The sequence below is a fragment of the Patagioenas fasciata genome, chromosome 6 (genome assembly GCF_037038585.1).
Source record: "Patagioenas fasciata isolate bPatFas1 chromosome 6, bPatFas1.hap1, whole genome shotgun sequence".
NCBI lineage: Eukaryota > Metazoa > Chordata > Aves > Columbiformes > Columbidae > Patagioenas > Patagioenas fasciata.
The window spans coordinates 7795112-7816475 of record NC_092525.1 but is presented as its reverse complement, the minus strand read 5'-3'; the positions used below and the strand labels follow the sequence as shown (position 1 = coordinate 7816475).

At 48.4% G+C, this 21364-nt stretch overlaps 1 protein-coding gene across 2 annotated transcripts in view; it reads right to left on the bottom strand.

Moving 5' to 3' along the window:
- FAF1 (Fas associated factor 1) overlaps positions 1-21364 on the bottom strand; it is a 155555-nt gene that overhangs the window by 23975 nt on the left and 110216 nt on the right. For both annotated transcript variants that reach the window (XM_071809880.1, XM_065842071.2), the window contains 3 exons: positions 19955-20109; positions 8547-8683; positions 5383-5471 (listed from right to left, as the gene is read on the bottom strand). In XM_071809880.1, the coding sequence (XP_071665981.1) occupies positions 5383-5471; positions 8547-8683; positions 19955-20109 (381 nt within the window). The remainder of the gene's footprint in view (positions 1-5382; positions 5472-8546; positions 8684-19954; positions 20110-21364) is intronic.

Genomic DNA, 21364 nt, shown 5'->3' with positions numbered 1-21364 from the left:
GAGAGACTGGGAGCGTTCAGCGCCCGCAGCCATCAACACATGCAGCCGAAAAGCCACCTGAACTGAAGACATTGTCGTTTTCTCTTCTTTCTTTCCTCTGTCATTCCCTTTCATTTGTCCAAGTTCAAACAGTCCATAAACTCTGCACGGTGGCGATCGCGTCTGTGAAGTGCACAATGGGAAACCCATCGCTTGGGCTGCTATCATATTACAAATACAAAAGTGGAATATCTAATCAAATAAATTTTGATTACTGTAGTTTAGTTATAACTAGTAATAATTAGTAAATGTGCTAATTGGATTTTTTGAGGGGTTATATCGCAATCTTCATTAGATGGCTGTCATCACCATAATGCTTCTGCGCTTTGCAATTTAATGAATTTCACGTGTTTATTCTCATAACCTCCTGTAGTGCAAACACTACACACCACCACACACATACCAGTGTTGGATGGAGCACACATTACCAAAGGCGTTCAGATGCCCGATCCCCAGTGGTTTCAGTGTGGGCGCCAGTGCCCGCACAGACTGCAGAGGTCCGGCCGCGCTCAGGGCGCCCGCCCGCGGGCAGCACGGGCAGGACACGGGCCACGGACCAGGGGGATACGCACTAGCACCCATCCTCTTTAGGCTCCTTTGTGGCTGTGAGATACATCTTTGGAAGAAGAAAGAGAAAAGGTGTTGCAAGCTCAAGCTGTTCAATTATCATATCCATTAAAGAGCAGGAAATCCCTTACACACCTGGCGGCGCAAGGCAGAAAAGGAGGACGTGGTGAGGGAAGGCTTCTTACTGCCAAGTTATGGAAACCACCATCGAGTGCCAGAGTGCGCGGATGGACACACAAGCACGCTTTCGCAAGCCATGGCAGGGAAAAGAAAGTGAATCAATGTTGCTGGTTTGGAGTTTTTCTTTTACCTATTTTGAAAATGCCCATCCGGATATCGGTTAGGAAGGACCTGTATTTTCCTCACGCTGCAGCAGTATCTAGGAGGAGATGCCACCTAAGATCAGGGAGCAAAGATGGTGTTGCCGCGGGCCTGCATTTTTCTACAGCTCATCTTCAGTCAGCCTGCTTACAGCAGTTTTTCCAGTTAAAAGTTCTTAAGTATCTCTCTTTCATGCTAAAGAAAACTGTGTGTCAGCAGACATAGTTTAAAAACCTCCTTATTTTCACAAATAGCAGTTGAAGCAACCGTGGTATTACGATTCCACCTTGAAGTCTAATCCGAGAGCAGGAGCGCTAGCGTTGCGTAACGGCAAAAACAAACACGACCAGGGACCTACTGTTACTTAAATGTGGACAAGTTGGACCAGCTGTGTAACAGTCAATGGTTCTACAGTAATAAATGTTGACAGCAAAAAGAAAAAGAATGCATTACTGGGACCTCATCAGACGAGCCCTGTCATTACGGGGAAACTCCACCCTGTGTAAGCCTGTCACAAAGTGTTACTGTGATCCTTTGAGAAGCCTCTTCCTCGGGCAACAGAGAAAAATGTTCAGGATCAGCCCAGAACAGGTGTGTTGGGCTGCAACGCCAGCGTTTAATCACGGATCTCTTCACATTAATCTCACAAAGGAACTAACTCGGATCTGTGCGGGCCCATCCTGCCACACTGAGATGATTATTTAACTATCCAATTAAAGTAAGCAAGTTAACAGGGTGTTTAAAAACGGATATTCCAGCGCATACAATATTTTACAATTATCACTTGTTTTCTTCAGTCCAGCACCAGGCGCTCATGCTGAAGAGGCACTGCGTGCCCTTTTCAAAGTCAGCCCCTGACACGGGCTCGGCTCGCGCCCTGACCCACAGGAGCAGCGGCTCCAGAACGCCCCCTCTGCTCCTCAGGGGCAGCGATCTCCTCTGCAAAAATCCCCAGCCCCGCTGCCCAAACAGCAGCTGAGGTACAAACACCTGCAGCACAGACCGGAGACGATGTGGTTAGAAGAGGAAATATGCCCATTAGATGTATGAAATCATTGGTGCAGCCTCTACTACACTATCAGAAAGGGACTGGCACTGCTTCTGGGGCAAGAGACTCCCAGGACTGAGTGCTTCCCCGGAGCCGCTGGTCTCTGCTGGCGCGGGAAGGCACCTCTGGCTCTGTGTGCCAGAGCGATGAGGCGCGGGTGAACCATCCCTCTGTGCGACATGGGGGTTTGTTCTTGTATTTGTCTAACGCATCCTTAGGAAAAGTAAGAGAAAGAGAAGGAAGGAAGAAAAGCAGCTATAAACCACTGTTACTTTGTATTAGACGGATCTATTCATTATCAGAGTAACTGCATACACAACTTGAAGCTGGACTCCAGACTCGAGTGACAATGGTGGGACTGTATCTTGGCCAAGTGGCCTTGCTGCCGCTGATGCCACCAAACCCACCATCTAATTATCCATTGGCCACTTCCTACCAGAAGTGCCACATGAGCATAGCATCAGTACGCTGCCAGTCATACTTTATATGGCAATTTAAGTAGCAAAATCATAAAAGCAGACAGAACGACAGCCAGACCACGTATCCACAACGGCATGTCAACAGTGCGGCTCAAAGAAGGCAGGAGGTTTCCAAAAGGTCATCTGGCCAGCACAGTGGTGCAGCAACCGGTCCAACAGCCCCCGACTGCCCCAGAAGCCTTGGAGGGCAGGAGAAGAACGGGACGGCAGAGCCACCTCCCTGTAAGAAACCTGGGGGGGAAAACAGGAGCCCGATTGCAAAGCACCATACCTACAGCCAACGGGGCCCCAACGGCCACAGCCAACGGGGACCCAACGGCCACAGCCAACGGGGCCCCAACGGCCACAGCCAACGGGGCCCCAACGGCCACAGCCAACGGGGGCCTAACGGCCACAGCCAACGGGGCCCAAACGGCCACAGCCAATGGGGCCTGAATGGCCACAGCCAACGGGGACCCAACAGCCACAGCCAACGGGGCCCAAACGGCCACAGCCAATGGGGCCTGAATGGCCACAGCCAACGGGGGCCCCAACGGCCACAGCCAACATGGCCTGAATGGCCACAGCCAACAGGACCCGATTGGCCACAGCCAATGGGGCCCAAACAGCCACAGCCAACGCCCTGGCGAACATCGGCACCATTACCTCGCATGGCCATGGTCTCCCTGCCCAAAACAACCATCAGAGGGCACTGCAAAACATGCTGTGCTAAGCAGAATCGCGCCAGAGCTGTGTTGGAAGCTTTTCGTGTGCGTGCAAGTTAAAAATCCAAAGTGGAGAAGTCCAGCTGCACAGCGTGACTCCCTAATGATTTCACGCTGTTATTCACAGGTGTATCCAGTCCCGTTTCTTTCTCACACACTTCTGTTTACAGCAAAGCTACATAAATGACTCTCTTTTTAAAACACAAAAGAATGTTCTGCTTATCTTCTTGTGGTTTTATGATGACTTATTGTTGCTATTAAGAAAAGAGTAACAGAAACCGGACTCTGTATCCTGTTTGCTATTGTAATATTCAGGAAAAAATTGTACCAACTTCAATAACATCTTAAAGAAGAAAAGGTATTGATGTTGGAACATTTGAAGTTGTCAAGTACAAGACTTACAAGAACGCTTCACGTTAAGTAGCAAACCACAAAAAGACAATTATTTTTTGCAAGCTAAAGCCCTCTGTTGAGTCCAGACTGCCTGTCAAATCCTTCTCTGGAACAGCAATTTCACAAAGCAAGGTTGTCATTCTGTTTTTAAACTTCCTGCTTCAAAGGCAGAAGTGTCTGAGATCACCTTTTTTGGTGTGCTTGTAACAAGCGGAGCCCAGGTATCAGTAAATATCCTGGTTGTGTGTAGAACCCATAGCATCTGGAACTCTGCCTCCAAACTTCATGAAATCTTCCATTAGTTTTCTGAATGTCAAAGTGTGTTAGAGAAAACTCCCGCTGGGGCAGAAACGCCACTGGTGCTCCCAGTGACACAAAAGCAAAGGAAATGTCAGAAAAGGCTACAGAAGACTTGGGCAAAAGCAGATTTGAGAGGAACGTGTGAAAACCAGTCTCCGCTCTCCCTGCACACAGGGTGAGAAGGCAGCGGACGCCCGCGTCACCGCGGGGGACACGCGCCACGGGCCCTCGGTGCCCTCGGCCAGCGGGGAGGGACCAGCAGCGCCACCCGCGGCCGAGGCCAGCGAGCCTCCTCTGCCTTCACGCTCCGTCCCCCTCACACCCGGACTTCTCTCAGCTGCACACTCACCCGGTTTTGCCCCCAGGGCTCTCCCACCCGACCGCCAGCCTCTCCTCTCCTGAACGCTGATCCCCCCGCTCCGGATGACGGTTCTGCTCTCCTGTTCTCCATTCCGCTCCTATCGCTTTCTAGCTCCTTCTCCTATCGCTTATCTGCTCTTACCTCCCTGTCTTTATATGCTTTTACTCCCTTCTGTTTCCTTCCTTTCTATCAGCTTTTATAGTTTCCAGTTCTAAACCCTTCTTGGAACTCATCTGTGATGTGAATTTTACCTTCTTATTAGAGCATTAAACCCTCCTCCCATACCAACATATTCCTCTTAAATGCAATTAAAAATTCAATTATATTGTGCCTCGTATTTTTGTTGTAATCCTCATATTAGAATTTGTGTTCAGTATTAACAAAATTAAAGTCAATTTCTTTACCAATGAATTACAGGTAGCATAAATAAAGAAGAAAAATGAACTAGAGATATTGTGCAGATACCGTGCCTGCATGTTATTATAACCATAATCAGTAAATCTCGTACTAATGAGATACAAGATCTAAATGTGAAGAATGTGTTTAGTGAATTATTGTCAATCAATGTCTATGCAACAGGATAAGAATAATCTTGAATGGCAACACGCCTATTATTATAAATTCCTCACTAAGTACTTCATTGCTTCAAAATGTCACTCTCAATTTGCAGAGTAACAGATAAACATCTTTCAGCTGCATCGCTCGCTGTGTCTACCTGTACACGACTGCACCCCTGGCCATCACGTACCCGTTCTGCGGTGTTCGGAACGGCGATTCGGGACGGCCATCACTCTGGCTAACACTGCCTTTCAACCCCCAGTTAAGAGGTATCACCCTAATTCTGTTTTCTACCTACGACTGAAACTGGTCATTGGGAAAGAAATGTGCTGCTTGTTTCCTTGTACGAGCTTAAGTTCTATAGTATCACTGCAAACGTAAACAGTTACTCTGACTAATAATCACAAACAGGAAACAAACTGAAAATGACAGTAAACCGATAAGGAGGAGTTTTTTTGAGAGACCCGAATAAATATACAAAGGAGACTTAACATGTTTGATCTCTGCTGACAGGAAAGCCACTGAAACACATCACAGCCAGCTGCAGTGGCTGAAGCAGCACCCGGTGGATTCTGCATGGCGGGGGTGCCTGCAGAACCGCTCGGGGCTCACCTCGTCCTTGATGTCCTCCTGCTGCTGGGCGCTGAAGATCTCCATCGCCGCCATCAGCCGCATCATCAGCTCATCCACCGTCGTGTTACCTAGCAACACAGGAAGACAGCTCAACTCCACATCACCGAAGTTGTTAAACAGCAAAGAAGTCAGTTTAGAATTAATCTGTAAGAAACAGGCAGAGTTTAAAAAAAGAAGACAGTAAAAAATACAAGTATGTCCAGAGAATGCTTTCAGTTTGCCTTTGTATTGAAAATTCAGTATTATTTTTACAAACAAATGTTGATCATAGGCTGAAGCTTTAGGCAGATCAAATCTGAACAAATGCTTTTGTTCTTGCATGGATTACCTCAATTTTTTCCTGTAGTCACTGATGGTAGAGGAAAGGCTTATAAACCTGTATCTGGGGTTGCCTGACATGACACTGACTTTACAGCTGCAGAACTCCCAAGTATAATGAGGGAGACTGAAGCAATTGCTTAGGTCCCGAACAAAAGCCAGGATGCTGGCACCAGCATCCAAGAGGATTGGTTTAAAAAATGGAAAAAACAAAATACAGTGATTGAATGCACGTGTGCACATGCATCTTTATCCAGGTGTAACTAGCAGGAGAATTTCCAATAGTATAAGATATTGTCTAGAGTGTATGTGCCTCTGATAAAACGTTGACCATGAGACATGGCCAAAGACTCTAAACTCAACATCTGCCAGCCTAACCAGCCCCCAGGCCCCGCAGAACAGCTCCAGCAAGAGCCACATTCATACTGGCGATGCTGGACACATCTGTAAAAGCAGTCAACTAACCAGGAGCCACAGCACCACTAAAGAAAACAAAACTGTCCCCACAATTTCCAGCCCCAGGAAAAACCAGAAATCGAAAGCAAACTTCAGACAGTCTGCATTTCAACATCGCCAGGGGGATGATAGTTTCCCTGTTGCTGCATCTCCTCTGCCAACACGCGGTGTCACCGGCCCTCAGAGCCCATTGCTCCCTGCACCTTAATGAATGTGATGAAATAATTTGGATTACTTTGTAATACAAAGCTAGATGATGACTTCGGGTCACCAAGGTGCTAACACGGTAAAGGAATCTGAGCCAGGCAGCAGCGCTGACTGCAGGGGGATAGCACAGGTGCCTCAGTTACACACGTGCTGGACCCCGCTGCAGCTACAAAACCAACGGATCCACCTGTAAGGTCACTTGTATGAGGTGAGTTTCCTAAGTCACAGAAGTTCCATAAATCAGCGTTGAGCTGCACCTTGCACTAAGGAGACAAAATCCACGCAAAATTCGCATTTTGGCCACAGGGAGAAGCACTGCAGATTCCTCAGGAAAATAATTAATCCATACGCAGAAAGAAACATCAATGCTGTCTGCAAAAGGCACTGCTTCCTGAGGCTGGATCTCCTCAGGAAAATACGGAGATTCGAATCAAGATTGCTAGACAGAAGCAATAAACAAATGAGGACAGTGTCACGAAGGCATTTGTGGAGGAAGCAAAGTGAGAGGCAGCGGCTCCCGGCTGCGGGTCAGTCCGAGCGGTTGGCTCCTGGGGACGCGGCCAAGGGCAGCGCCGCCCGCTGAGCCGTCCCGCTGCAGGCGGCGAGGGCACGGACGGCGCGCTGGGCCACGGGGCTTCGCTGAGGCGAGACCCTGTCCGCAGCTTACACCTGATCCAGTCTGGGTCTCACACGGCAGGTCTGAAAATGCAGCTCAGGTTCAAATACCAGCACACTACGCGCAACAGGCAAAATTAACACACAACAGGCAATATTAACACGCTACGCGCAACAGGCAAAATTAACACACAACAGGCAATATTAACACACAACGTGCAACAGGCAAAATTAACACACAACAGGCAATATTAACACACTACGTGCAACAGGCAAAATTAACACACAACAGGCAATATTAACACACTACGCGCAACAGGCAAAATTAACACACAACAGGCAATATTAACACACAACGTGCAACAGGCAATATTAACACACAACAGGCAATATTAACACACTACGCGCAACAGGCAAAATTAACACACAACAGGCAATATTAACACACAACGTGCAACAGGCAAAATTAACACACAACAGGCAATATTAACACACAACGTGCAACAGGCAAAATTAACACACAACAGGCAATATTAACACACTACATGCAACAGGCAAAATTAACACACAACAGGCAATATTAACACACTACGTGCAACAGGCAAAATTAACACACAACAGGCAATATTAACACACTACGTGCAACAGGCAATATTAACACACTACGTGCAACAGGCAATATTAACACACAACAGGCAATATTAACACACTACGTGCAACAGGCAATATTAACACACAACGTGCAACAGGCAATATTAACACACAACAGGCAATATTAACACACTACGTGCAACAGGCAATATTAACACACAACAGGCAATATTAACACACAACAGGCAATATTAACACACAACGTGCAACAGGCAATATTAACACACAACGTGCAACAGGCAATATTAACACACAACAGGCAATATTAACACACTACGTGCAACAGGCAATATTAACACACAACAGGCAATATTAACACACTACGCATAACAGGCAATATTAACACACAACAGGCAATATTAACACACTACGTGCAACAGGCAATATTAACACACAACAGGCAATATTAACACACTACGTGCAACAGGCAATATTAACACACAACAGGCAATATTAACACACTACGTGCAACAGGCAATATTAACACACAACAGGCAATATTAACACACTACGTGCAACAGGAGCCACAGACGCAGAACTAAGTGGATTCCAGCACTACACAAAACGCGCAGTCAAAATCCTTTGGAAATCAGCAATTTGCATGGCTATAAACCTGTAAAACTAAGTGTAGCTCCCTATTCAGATTTGGCTTCTACTCTAAAAAACCTGAAAACTTAAATTATGATTCTACGATAGTCATGGCAACTTCAATCTCTAATACTATGGTAATTAAGGCATTTATGAATAGCGGCTATCGATATCATGGCAACAAAGTTTCTGTCATGGAAGAAATTCATATTCTGAACATCTTAAAAAAGAAACGGTCACCAAAGATGTCTTCTGACAGTTTCAATACTCACACAGGAACTACGTTTACTATAAATTGAGAACTGTACCTTGGATTACATTCAGTACTTCGTTAGATGATCGTTTTCCCATAATGATAAGGAAAAGTGGAAACTGGTCTGTCTTCTGAGTTCGGATTGTTTGCGCTACCACGCTCCCGAAGTGCCTGGTGCACATGGTCAGGAACCTGTCCGGGGGAAGAGGGGTGACACGTTAGCGCTGGAGAGCTGCTCTGGAGGGAGGCTAAAAATGAGGTTAAATTCAGTCGTTTAACTGTGTGTTAGGTACTGTTTAGCACCTGGGCTTCCGCATGACATTCTAGAGCTCGTTCTCCCTTCTTATGATTCAATTATGAGAGTATTTACAAACATGACAGATTCCGGATTGCCTGAATTAAGACAATTCATAACTGCTTGAGACGGCGATGTCTTGGATGAAGAATTTCAATTCCTGCCACGCTACGCTGCAGGTTGTCATTCAAAACTACCCCCCTAAATAATCCTGCTAAATCAACTGCTAAAAACTTCTAAAGAGAAACTGGGCAGAGCCATCACCTGCTCACCATCAGAATGGCATCATTCACACGAAAGCGCGACTTAGCAAGGACAGCCCAAGTCACTGTGCGGGAGCCGGAGCCGGAGCCGGGGCGCTGGGGGTGGCGCGGCCCCTCGCAGCCGGGCCCGCCAGCGCCCCCCGGCAGCGCGGGCTGCAAGCGGCGGTTCCAGGCTTTGGACCAAAAAGCTCTGGATATTAGCATACGCAAGTCCAGCATTAGTATTCTCAACACGATCCCGAATAAATGAAAAAACTGATAAAGCTTTTCTCTTCCATTAGAGGACTGTTTGAAATTAGCATTTCTTTCAAGAGAAAAGGGTAGCTTATGATATGTTTTCAGATCTGATGGTAAAAAGTAAATGTCATAATAATAATGAATTATGAAAGACCAAATGCAAATATAGAATGCTTTAATAAGATCCAATTTAATAAAGTCTGTAAAAATAATGGACTTTTAATAACACGGGTCACAAAAGGCAAAACAGTGGAAATTCTGAGGACTAGCCACTGGTACAGGCTTATTAATTCTTAATTATGTCCATGAAAGGCAACTTAAATCGTGTGTTTTCTTATGCCTTGTGATAATATTTTAGGTAACAACTGCTCTGAAATGTATGCTCTGGCTGGAGAGCAATCCTGTCGTCACTTGCATCAGAAGCCAAATGTACCTGGAAAGACAAACCGCGTTGAAATGTCAAGTGCTCCAAGTAATTTCCTCTCAAAGATACTGAAAAGATTCAAAATTGCAATTTTTTTAACCAGTAATGAAATGGCCAAAAATTGATGATCTGATGAGTACAACACTGGGCTTGTTCGAGGCACCAGGAGCATAAAAACCCTCCTCAGAGTCCATGTGTAGGATAACTACGGCCATAGCTGGATGAAGGCAACGCACGGCTATTTCAAAGAGAGTATTTCAAAGCCAGAAATGGTGCTGGCAGACACCTTTCCTTGTCTCTTGCGGTTCAGAACTATCACACAAAAAGACAACGTCAAACACGCCAAGTAGAGGCTGCTATTTGGAAACAGCCACGTAGAGAAATACCATCTAAGAGAAAGTGTCCAGAGGGTCTGGACATAGAAACTCTACAGCTAAATACTGTTTTTGATGTTCACTTTTTGAGGGGGAATACATAGGCGAAACCCTGGCTTCTCAGAAGTCAACACTGATCTTCCACAGCAAAATCGCTTATGTGAGTTCAAGGTCTGCCTTTGCTCTATGTTTTGGCTGTTAATCAGTTCTGTATTTAGCCAACCCGTAACTCAGTCTCAAGATCCGTTCTCGTAGATACGGATTTTGATTGCAGAGAATTCTCAATGAAGTAGGTATTTCAGTACGTTAAAAGATCTCTCACATAATTGTTTTCTAGGAGATGAATTTTCATACATGGAGCTTCTGGCCGCCAACACAGAGCCCAACGGTGACAGCTCGGGGTCCCTACAGCCAGGGCTGGGGACAGGTGTCAGCTCCCTGGCTTCAGAAGATGTGCCGGGCTGTTGTGCGGCGACACACGTTCCTGTTGAGCAACAGCAGAACAGATACCAACAGCTCCCATCATGCTGTTGGGGTTTGGTTTGTTGTTCTTGTTGGTTTTGTTTGGTTTTTGTTTGTTTGTTTGTTTTTCGTTGGTTGGTTGTTTTTTTTCCCCTGGGGCCGCCTCCTAAAGCCACGGGCGCCATCCACCTGCTCCCCCTTCCCAGCCAGAGCAGCCACCGCGCTCACGCACCAGTTACAAGGGCACCTCGTGCTGATTCCGACCCGGACGCCATGGATTTGCCACCGCTGCCTTTGTCTTTCTTGAGGAGGAATGAAAACCACCACTCTTCTTCCCAGCACTTGCAGCTTTCCTGGCACGTGACGGCACTGCAGCTGCGGTGAGGACGTTTGTGGTTGTCAACGCCGTCTCTGGAGCAGAGCGAATGCCCACAAACTCTTCCGCCAGCGCGGTCCATCAAAGCAGATCCCCCACTCTGGAACCCAGTGAGACAGCACGAGTCCGCTGAACCAAAGCGCAGTAAAGCCAGCCGAGGTGCGAAGGCAGCCCAGGGATGGCACGCAGGACGAGCGCGCAGCGCCGCAGCGCCCAGCTCCTCACCCAGCGGGGACGCAGCACACCCCGTCTCTCCACACTGCACCGCGGGTAGGAGCTGAACTCTCATTCACAATCCCCACTCGGTTTCTCATGCCTTTCAATGGATTCCACAACTACTTCAATAATTTTGCATTTTTTCCCCTTTCTGCCTTTACTGATGCTGTATTTACAGACCCTTTTGCTTTCTTCCAAATACATATCTGGGAAAAAAAAACCTCCTCTGTGCTAATATTTACTGTCAGGAGAATGTGAGTAGGACCAAGACAATTTGGTGCGTTAAGCCGCATCCTACGCTGTGCACCGCTAACGAGGGACTCTCTGCTTCCATGCACGCCGGAGTGCGCGGGTCGCCCGGCGGCACCCGAGAGCTGCCCGTGGAGAGCGTGGCAGAGCGGCCGTGCCGCGGGACCGCTGGGCGCTGCGGGCACAGCCACAGCGGGGAGCAGCGCAGCGCTGCCAGAGAGGGAGGGCAAACGACGCCCTGCGAGTCCTTTCGTTTCTAAAACCTCAGAAATACGCAAGGAGGGAGAAGAATGAGAAAGGTAAAAAAGCGTTCTAGGAAGGAAAAATCCTTGAAAATTTTTTCGAAAGTTACAAGAATAAAGTTTATCAAGAAAAGTAATAGTTTCAGCAGGCAGCATCATTTCTGCACTTCTTTCGTGACTCAATAGCAATTAAACCAGCCGTTACTAAATAAATATAAAAAACTTCTTAGGATTTCAGATCAATTTTTCCCTTTTTTCCATACCAACATAAATAACAGAGATCTGATTATCTGTTACAGTCTTATTCATATAAATATTCCTGTAGTCCCTTTTGATTTCACGCACTGGTGGGAAAAATCTGGAGATCTTTCTGCCACGAGGCTCTTGGTGCGCGGTGTCCCTGTGCTGCGCTGGAGACGGTTCTTGGTGCGCGGTGTCCCCGTGCTGCGCTGGAGATGGTTCTTGGTGCGCGGTGTCTCCGTGCTGCTCACAAAGGACTCAGGCTGTGCTGGAGATGGTTCTTGGTGCACGGTGTCCCCGTGCTGCTCACAAAGGACAGAAGGCTGTGCTGGAGATGGTTCTTGGTGCACGGTGTCCCCGTGCTGCTCACAAAGGACTCAGGCTGTGCTGGAGATGGTTCTTGGTGCACGGTGTCCCCGTGCTGCTCACAAAGGACTCAGGCTGTGCTGGAGATGGTTCTTGGTGCACGGTGTCCCCGTGCTGCTCACAAAGGACAGAAGGCTGTGCTGGAGATGGTTCTTGGTGCACGGTGTCCCCGTGCTGCTCACAAAGGACTCAGGCTGTGCTGGAGATGGTTCTTGGTGCACGGTGTCCCCGTGCTGCTCACAAAGGACTCAGGCTGTGCTGGAGATGGTTCTTGGTGCACGGTGTCCCCGTGCTGCTCACAAAGGACAGAAGGCTGTGCTGGAGATGGTTCTTGGTGCACGGTGTCCCCGTGCTGCTCACAAAGGACTCAGGCTGTGCTGGAGATGGTTCTTGGTGCACGGTGTCCCCGTGCTGCTCACAAAGGACAGAAGGCTGTGCTGGAGATGGTTCTTGGTGCGCGGTGTCCCTGTGCTGCGCTGGAGACGGTTCTTGGTGCGCGGTGTCCCCGTGCTGCTCACAAAGGACTCAGGCTGTGCTGGAGATGGTTCTTGGTGCGCGGTGTCCCCGTGCTGCTCACAAAGGACTCAGGCTGTGCTGGAGATGGTTCTTGGTGCACGGTGTCTCCGTGCTGCTCACAAAGGACTCAGGCTGTGCTGGAGATGGTTCTTGGTGCGCGGTGTCCCCGTGCTGCTCACAAAGGACTCAGGCTGTGCTGGAGATGGTTCTTGGTGCACGGTGTCTCCGTGCTGCTCACAAAGGACTCAGGCTGTGCTGGAGATGGTTCTTGGTGCACGGTGTCCCCGTGCTGCTCACAAAGGACAGAAGGCTGTGCTGGAGATGGTTCTTGGTGCACGGTGTCCCCGTGCTGCTCACAAAGGACTCAGGCTGTGCTGGAGATGGTTCTTGGTGCACGGTGTCCCCGTGCTGCTCACAAAGGACTCAGGCTGTGCTGGAGATGGTTCTTGGTGCACGGTGTCCCCGTGCTGCTCACAAAGGACTCAGGCTGTGCTGGAGATGGTTCTTGGTGCACGGTGTCCCCGTGCTGCTCACAAAGGACAGAAGGCTGTGCTGGAGATGGTTCTTGGTGCACGGTGTCCCCGTGCTGCTCACAAAGGACAGAAGGCTGTGCTGGAGATGGTTCTTGGTGCACGGTGTCCCCGTGCTGCTCACAAAGGACAGAAGGCTGTGCTGGAGATGGTTCTTGGTGCACGGTGTCCCCGTGCTGCTCACAAAGGACAGAAGGCTGTGCTGGAGATGATTTTCACTGCATCGCCTCAGCTTCAAGTCCTGCTCAAAAAGCAGCAGCAAGACAAAACCCAGTAACCTCTTCTAAAATATCCGTTCCCTTTCAGTCTGCAACAGCGTTCAGTTCACAACCGGCAAAAATTTGAGCAAAAAAAGTGTGATTTATTTATGCCCAGATACTTCCCCAAGGCAAACTTTACGTTAAGCAACTTCAAAATTTTAGAAATGGCTGTGAAAAAAATGTAACGTCTTTCTCAAGCATGAACAAAACGATGAATATTAAATATGCAAGATTTCTGATTATTTTAATAATAATACACTGTGCAAAGTCAACATAAGACTCATTAAAATGTTAATGTAAAAAGAACATTTTTGTATTTGGTATTTACCTTTTTTTAAAAGTAAAAGATGAGGTAATTAAATGTTATATTCAATACGCTTGCTGTCCATAGTCTCCATAATCCAGAGTTTCTGTCTTACACACATTGGCAGGGTCATGAAACAACTGTTGACTCAAACACAAGGGGGAACGAGCAACAGACAGAAGGCAGGGTTTAAAGATGCACAAAGCAGCCTGAAGCAAGCGATGTGGATCCTCTTTAGTATCCACACGCTCAATATGCAGGGATTCAGATGTAAAAAGCATTACTTTATCCACTTTTTCTTCATGCAAGAGCAAAGCCTCAATGAGTGGGTTGTCCCACTCTTCACAAAACACGGAAGGTCTGATTTCATCCCACAAGCTTCACACAGATTACGTAAAGACCTTATAACCCCGTTTACTCTAAAACACGCCCCTCTAGAAACTCATTAATCCACCCTTTCAGGTACCACTGGGCACCAGACAAAATAGCTGGTAAAAGTATAAATATCGTATACCTGGAGCCCCTGCTGAAATGCTGTACTAAAAACGGAGAACACGAGCTGCACTCGCACATCGGTGCCAGCCCTGGTCACTGCCTGTCGCATTGGAACGGCAGGCAACACACCCTTAGCTAAGGGGTATTCAAGGCGAGGCAGATTAATTAATAACCTAGACAAGTACAGAGTGCCTTGAGTTACTGTAAGATGTCAGTACAGTGGGAGAAGCTACAAGCGCACTGGAAGTCAGTAAAAGCATCCAGGTGAACCCTGACAAATCAGAAACGTCCTGACCAGCAAGGTGCAATTCAGCAAGGTCAGAGAGCCGGGCCAGAGGGACCAGGCGAGGGCCGCAGTTACAAACGTCGACAGAAGGACGAGCTGGGAGGGAGGGCTGAAGGAACCATGGCTGCTCAGGCCAAGGAAATCCCAGGAAAAGCAGCACCAGTGAAGTCCGAAGAACACAACAGCAGAAAGGAAGACAAAACCTCATTGTCTGCTGAGTGGACCCAGATCTAATTGTCACTGATTGCTGCCAGAGAAACTCTGGTTAAGTATCGGTGTGAACTGCCCAGCGGCAGAGACAGTCAAGTACTGGAACTGTGTTTTCTGAGAAATGCTGAGAAACCTCCCTCAGACCCGAGATCGGACCCGACGACCGTCGGCCAGGAGTGACGGGGGTGCAGCTGAACCTCTGAACCCCACTGTTTGCAGCCCCGAGGCCCCCGGAGAGCCAGAACGGTGACACGCAGGGAGGGGAGGGGAGGGGACAGGCACCCCCAGTCCCGTAGAGCTGCGTCCCCATCGGGCACCCGGCGGCACCAGATCCATTCACGCCTTTCAGCTGCGTTTCGGTACCGACGAGTCTGACTCTGCCCGCTCGATGACTCCTCTGTTGACCTGGATGCATCTCCGTTCTCTGGAGCCCCAGCTGCACCCACGTTTGACTCTGCGGGTGCAGCCGTGGGCGCCCGGATCAGGACGGACCCGTCAGCGACTCCTTCCCCCTCGGCAGCGCAGCGCAGCGCAGCGGGCGCGCAGACCCGTGTGCTCCGCTGCCTTCGCCCTCCGCGCAGGACCCTGCGGTTCCACCCCGCACCTCTCCTGCCCAGCCAGCTCACCGAGCCGTGCTGTGCTCCGAGCGCAGCGCGACAGAACTTGCTTCAGGATCCAGCTTTATAGTGGGGACTACAAACACAAGCTCACAAATGTATCGGTTAATTCCTGTGGTTTTAATAGTTTTGGCTTTTTTCAGATGACCTTAAAGCACTGCTATAGCCATATAAAATGATGCACTGAAAACCTTATCACATCAACAGAGAGACTGCTGTCTATTTATAGTTGAATATTACAGAAACACCCAAATGTTACTAATCACGGTCAGATTAAAATGCATTCTCTCCTGGTTTTTACTTTTCCAAATTTGGACATTTTTAGACTACTAAGATGAAATTACCTTGAAGTCTATAAATATTTAAGCAGGGACAGTTTACCTTTTCTGCTGGGTGTATAATAAACAGTTTAACCATCATCCATATACAGGCTGTTTTGTTCTCCATCTAAAGAGACAATCACCTTTTATCCTTTTCCTTTTTTCTTCATTTCAGTGCTATTAGGAAACTATTCACAAGTGCAACCCCGCACAATACCACGCAGTAATTATGACTAGATGACAAAGAGATGTGAACAATTACTGAGCCCATTTTGAAACCCTACACTAATAAAGTCATTAGATGCTGCCCTTGCCATGAGCCTTCTAAAAGCTTCTGAAGTTACAAGAACACACGGCATTGTTCGCTAGGACAATTGCTGCCGGCAGAATGCAAACCTTGGGTTAAACCATGCTGCAAATTGATCTTGACATTCTGTTAAGACCGCCACTAAAATCAAAAGCAAAGGAGAAAAGGAGAAAATGAGCGGGTGGGATGTAATCACGGAACAGAAGGGTTCCCTCCTCACCTTCTTTCCTCTTCTTCCTCAAAACAAACCATACAGAAAATGGAAACTTGCCTGGCGTTCGAGAACCTTTATTTTTAAAACATTAATTAGACTTTTGACCTGTTTGGATCGACTGGCACTGTATTGCTATTAGAGTAAATTAAATAAAATATTGCAAACTACAATGGATAGGGTTTTCACACCGTTCTGTGAAGCCTGTTAAGGATTTAGCGCCCAGCAGTCTTGCGAACACCTTGCCCAGGACCTGTGCTCAGCCCCGAGGAGCTGGGCAGGAAGGGGCTCCCCGAGCGGGGCTCTGCCGGACCCCGCACCTGCAGCGTGTGTGCTGACGGATCAAATGGGACTGGGGAGCTGGAATAATGTGGTCAACTGGTCTGCATCCAGGCATGCAGCGTTCGGCAGGTTACTATCAAGGGTCAGCAACCGTGAAGATGGCTAATTACTTGATGACAGAAATTGCAGGTGAAGACAACCTGCTGCTGAGAAGTGCTTTAGTCAATTAACTCTTTCCTAAGCTTAAGCAGAGTGAAAAACTATCATTTGAACATTAAAACTAACAAGTACCTGTCATCAGAGCTGAGAAAAGCTGGCAACGCCCTGAAATAGGCGGGCGCCCAAGGGCAACGGTATCAACAGCCAAAAAGCTGCTACAGGCGTCTGGGTCACCGGTTTACGGTTTTGGCATCGCTCTGCTCAGCAAACACTACGTACATTGGAAATCCGTTCACATCATTCACCATCTATGTTTATAAATGCTGTGTGTATAAACACAGAGTATGTGTGCATATGTGGGTCTATCTATGTATACCCTGGATAAAAATATGTTAAGTATATTAATTTATATTAACGAACTAACAAGAAGTTAGGTCTGTGCTTGTACACACGTATGTGATAACACCTGTGCTCCGGCAACAGCCGCCCCGGGCCGTGCACACAGCGTTCCGCTCCTAGTCCTGCCCGAACCACCCTCCTCGCTCCGCTGCAGCGGCTGCTGGGAACCCAGACTGAGAGAGCCCGGCTGAACAGCGCCAGCGGACAGCAGCGCAGGATTCGGAGCGCACCCCTGCTTCAGCGCCAGCCCAGAAACGCACTAAAACTGCACTTGGGGGCTCTTTTGTTCTGCAATATTTAGAATGAACCACCATTTCATTGATGAGAAGGATGGAAACTACTACTAAAACTGGTTTTGGAACAGACTGATGTCCATAGATGTCAGAAAGAGGACAGGAAAGAGCAAAAACCATATCAGAATAACCAAGATTTTTTGACTTACATGAGAAAGCACGTGTCTGGAACCACCCATGCCGCGATGCAGTACTGAAAACCTGCCTTTTACTACCGGCACTGAGGCATCCGTGCTGACCGCTGTAAACAACGTGGGCCTGATTTCTCTGCCTTGTCACCAACTCAGCTGTAACAGCACAACCGAGTTGCTCTTGGGCCACGGCAGCACGCGAGGAGCAGCTCCTTCTCTTCGCCTGTCTTCTCACCATTCAAACAACAAGCCACGTGCGACTGCATTTGTGGGGATACAGAACAGGCTCCCAGGCGCTGTGTCACGTAACGAAGGGCAGTAATCAAACAGAGCCATGGGTATTTATTTATGGGAATGCCCACAGTGCACTGGCACTGCCCAAAGGGAGAAGGAAGCATTAGGCCCCCTCCGAAGAAATCACAGTTTAAGGAGCAGGAGGTGACACTAAACACAAATGAGAAATTATTCTGATTTGAGCCGGCATGCCTTGTTTAGCCCTTACTATTTTTTGACCTCACTGTTAATATGACAGTTTCTTTGTGGTTGTTAACAGAAAGCAAAAAATGTAGGCTTAGAAACCCTATCGTACTGCACAATCGGTGACTGGGTGCATTGAGAACAGCTATAAAGCCTTAAACAAGCCCTTTATTTTGTGTTTTAAGAAGTGTCATAAGGAGTTAATAGGACACAGCTGTACGGGCTCTTTCTAATAAGCAGCTTCTGTCGCTTTGGTCACCACAGGTGTCTCTGTAACCTGCAAACTCTTATTACTAGTGTATCAAAGTTGTGCTACTTAATAGATTTCTTTAGTAAAACACAACAAAGCAATTACATGGCTGTTGATCGTCAGTCATAAAAAACCCCTCAAACACAGTTTTTCAAAAGAAACTACACTGCAATTTTTTGTCATTGTAAAATAAAAGAAACCAGAGCGTTAAATAGAAAAGCAAACAATGGAGCAGCAGGCAGCCGGCTGAACTCAGCCACTACAGATGGCTTAGAAATGGTGTTTCCTCCACACCAACTCGTGGGATAAAAGAAGAGGAGGAGGCTCCGTACTGCCATGAATGGCAATACCGAAAGACTTCAGCAGCTTCCCAGTCCCTGTATTTGGTCCCCTGAAAGAACCGAGATGTTTCTTCTCTCTTTTCTTTCCCTAAAACCAATTTCATCCGTTTTCGCCACTGCTTTTTTCTGCAATCTTTAACTCTTCCCTAGAATAACCCAAACCGGGACACGGCTGCTATTTGGCCAAGGGCAAAACGCAAAGGTCAAGCAAGGAATTCCCGTGAAACACAAGTGCCACTTGAAAAGTGTGTTAGAAAGAGAGGGTGTGCTGGTCTCCATGCCCACGTTCAGTAAACAAATATTAACTATAACAGACATAGTTAAGAACAGGAATGCAGAAATGGTCCACTCTAGCCGGCCACAAGAGAAACAAAGATAAATATGTACTTTCAATTATTCCATAATAAATGGAATTGTGTAAAAACGTGGCAACCCAATCCCAGACCAAATGACACTTGTGTCTTTTGTGAAGCTGGAATAACACTCATTACAGCAACACACACAGGACACTGCCCTGGCCAGCGGTACCTTCTCTGTAAGCACGGCTGTCGAAATAAGGGCCAAGGTAGCAAACCAAACAGGGCTGATTTCTAAATACAATCATAAAATCATTATTTTCAACAGATTATGGTTAACTGATAAATAACTATAGGAGAGAGAAAACTTAATATAAGAAAAACCTGTTGGCAACCCACAGAATAAGTAAAGGTGGAACTGACTTTTTAATCTTGGTACTCACCAGTAAAACGATCGCCTCTTAAGCCACAGAACAGCTTTTATTAATAAGTATATTAACACCTACCAGAATATCTGCACGCTACCAAAGGAGCGTACTGTAGGAAACTTGGAGTTCAGAAAAGCTCATATGAATTACAGGCGTCCATGTTCTGTATAGTCTGGTTTTAATACTAATTTATCAAACGAATGTTATTTTTTATCGAGATTTCCATTAGCAGCAGTAGTTAATATCCCAGACAGTCCCAATGCAGCCAGAACACAACACCACGCCTCTGCAATGCAAAACCTCGAGGCCGCGTTCCTGGAACCCTGTGCAAAGCAAACTCGGGAAAAAACGAAAAAGAAGAAAAGGAAATAATTTCTGCAACTATTTTCCCTACACAGGAGCAAGAAGCCACTTTGTAATGGAAACAAGGAACGTCCAGGTCCCAGTGAGCCCCAGCCAGTACAGCTTCATTTGTCAGCTAAGAACGAGCACGGATTTGAATTCAAATCAACAGCAACCCACCAAAGAGCTGCTGCGCAGAGACGACACCGAGATGCAGAACTTCCCCGAGAGAAAAGCTGCTCCAGCCCCAGTCCGCAGCGCTTACCTCGCTCTGTTTGCCTCCTTCGTCATGTCCCACGCCCAGGTGATGAAGTTCTGACTCAGGTAGGAGACAATAGATTCAGCACAGAGCATTTGGGAGCAGAAGACGTTGGTCAGCACACTTTCATCGTGGTGGAGGTAGATAGCGAGAAGCTTTCTCTGAAAAGACATGAGGGAAGATCAGTGAAAACCTCCAGAGAGGCTGAGCAGTGTAAAACTCTGCCGCGCGCGCCGGTGCCCCCGGCGCTGTTCACCGGCCCTGCCGAGCACCCAAGAAACAACAGATTTCAAGGCACATGGTCGGTTCACCCCTCCGAATCTGTAAGTCTTCTCAATGCTTCTAACAATTTCATTTTGGATACATTACATCCTTAGAACATGAAAAAAGCAACATTTGAATGCAAAATCAAAAACCTTACTTACAACTTTAAAAAGTGAACTTTTTTTGTCATACTGTCTGATGACGACAACATTTGGGACCACTCCCTGAGCAGGGAACGCACCTCAGAGCAGAACGGCATCTACGATCCCGAACAAACACGATCGTAAGCAACCTTAAAAAAGTGACCGCGTATTCCAGTCCCCCCATCTGCAGCCAAGTTGAAGAAGACACCGAGTGGGTAAGCGGAGCCACCAGTGGTGCCGGGGCAGCCCCCGTCCCGCACACGGTCACGCGGGGCCGGGGCAGCTCCCGTCCCGCACACGGTCACGGGGGGGCCAGGGCAGCCCCCGTCCCGCACACGGTCACGGGGGGCCGGGGCAGCTCCCGTCCCACACACGGTCACGGGGGGCCGGGGCAGCTCCCGTGTCATCCCGCACACGGTCACGGGGGGCCGGGGCAGCTCCCGTGTCATCCCGCACACGGTCACGGGGGGCCGGGGCAGCTCCCGTGTCATCCCGCACACGGTCACGGGGGGCCGGGGCAGCTCCCGTGTCATCCCGCACACGGTCACGGGGGGCCGGGGCAGCTCCCGTCCCACACACGGTCACGGGGGGCCGGGGCAGCTCCCGTGTCATCCCGCACACGGTCACGGGGGGCCGGGGCAGCTCCCGTGTCATCCCGCACACGGTCACGGGGGGCCGGGGCAGCTCCCGTCCCACACACGGTCACGGGGGGCCGGGGCAGCTCCCGTGTCATCCTGCACACGGTCACGGGGGGCCGGGGCAGCACCCGTCCCAGGCCCCGTGCAGCCGGTGCTGGGGCCGCGGGGCAGCTGGGCGGCCACCCCAGCACCGGAACCGTCAGGGACCCACATGAAGGAGACGGGAGACACGGATCAGATCCCACACGGAGCTGCCAGCACCGACGTATCACATCGTAGTTAACACGTTAGAACCACTGGGGCTGAAGACGGTGCTTGCGGCCTCCTGAAAGAAAATAACCTGTGCTGTGTTCTTCTGAAACCCTACCAAA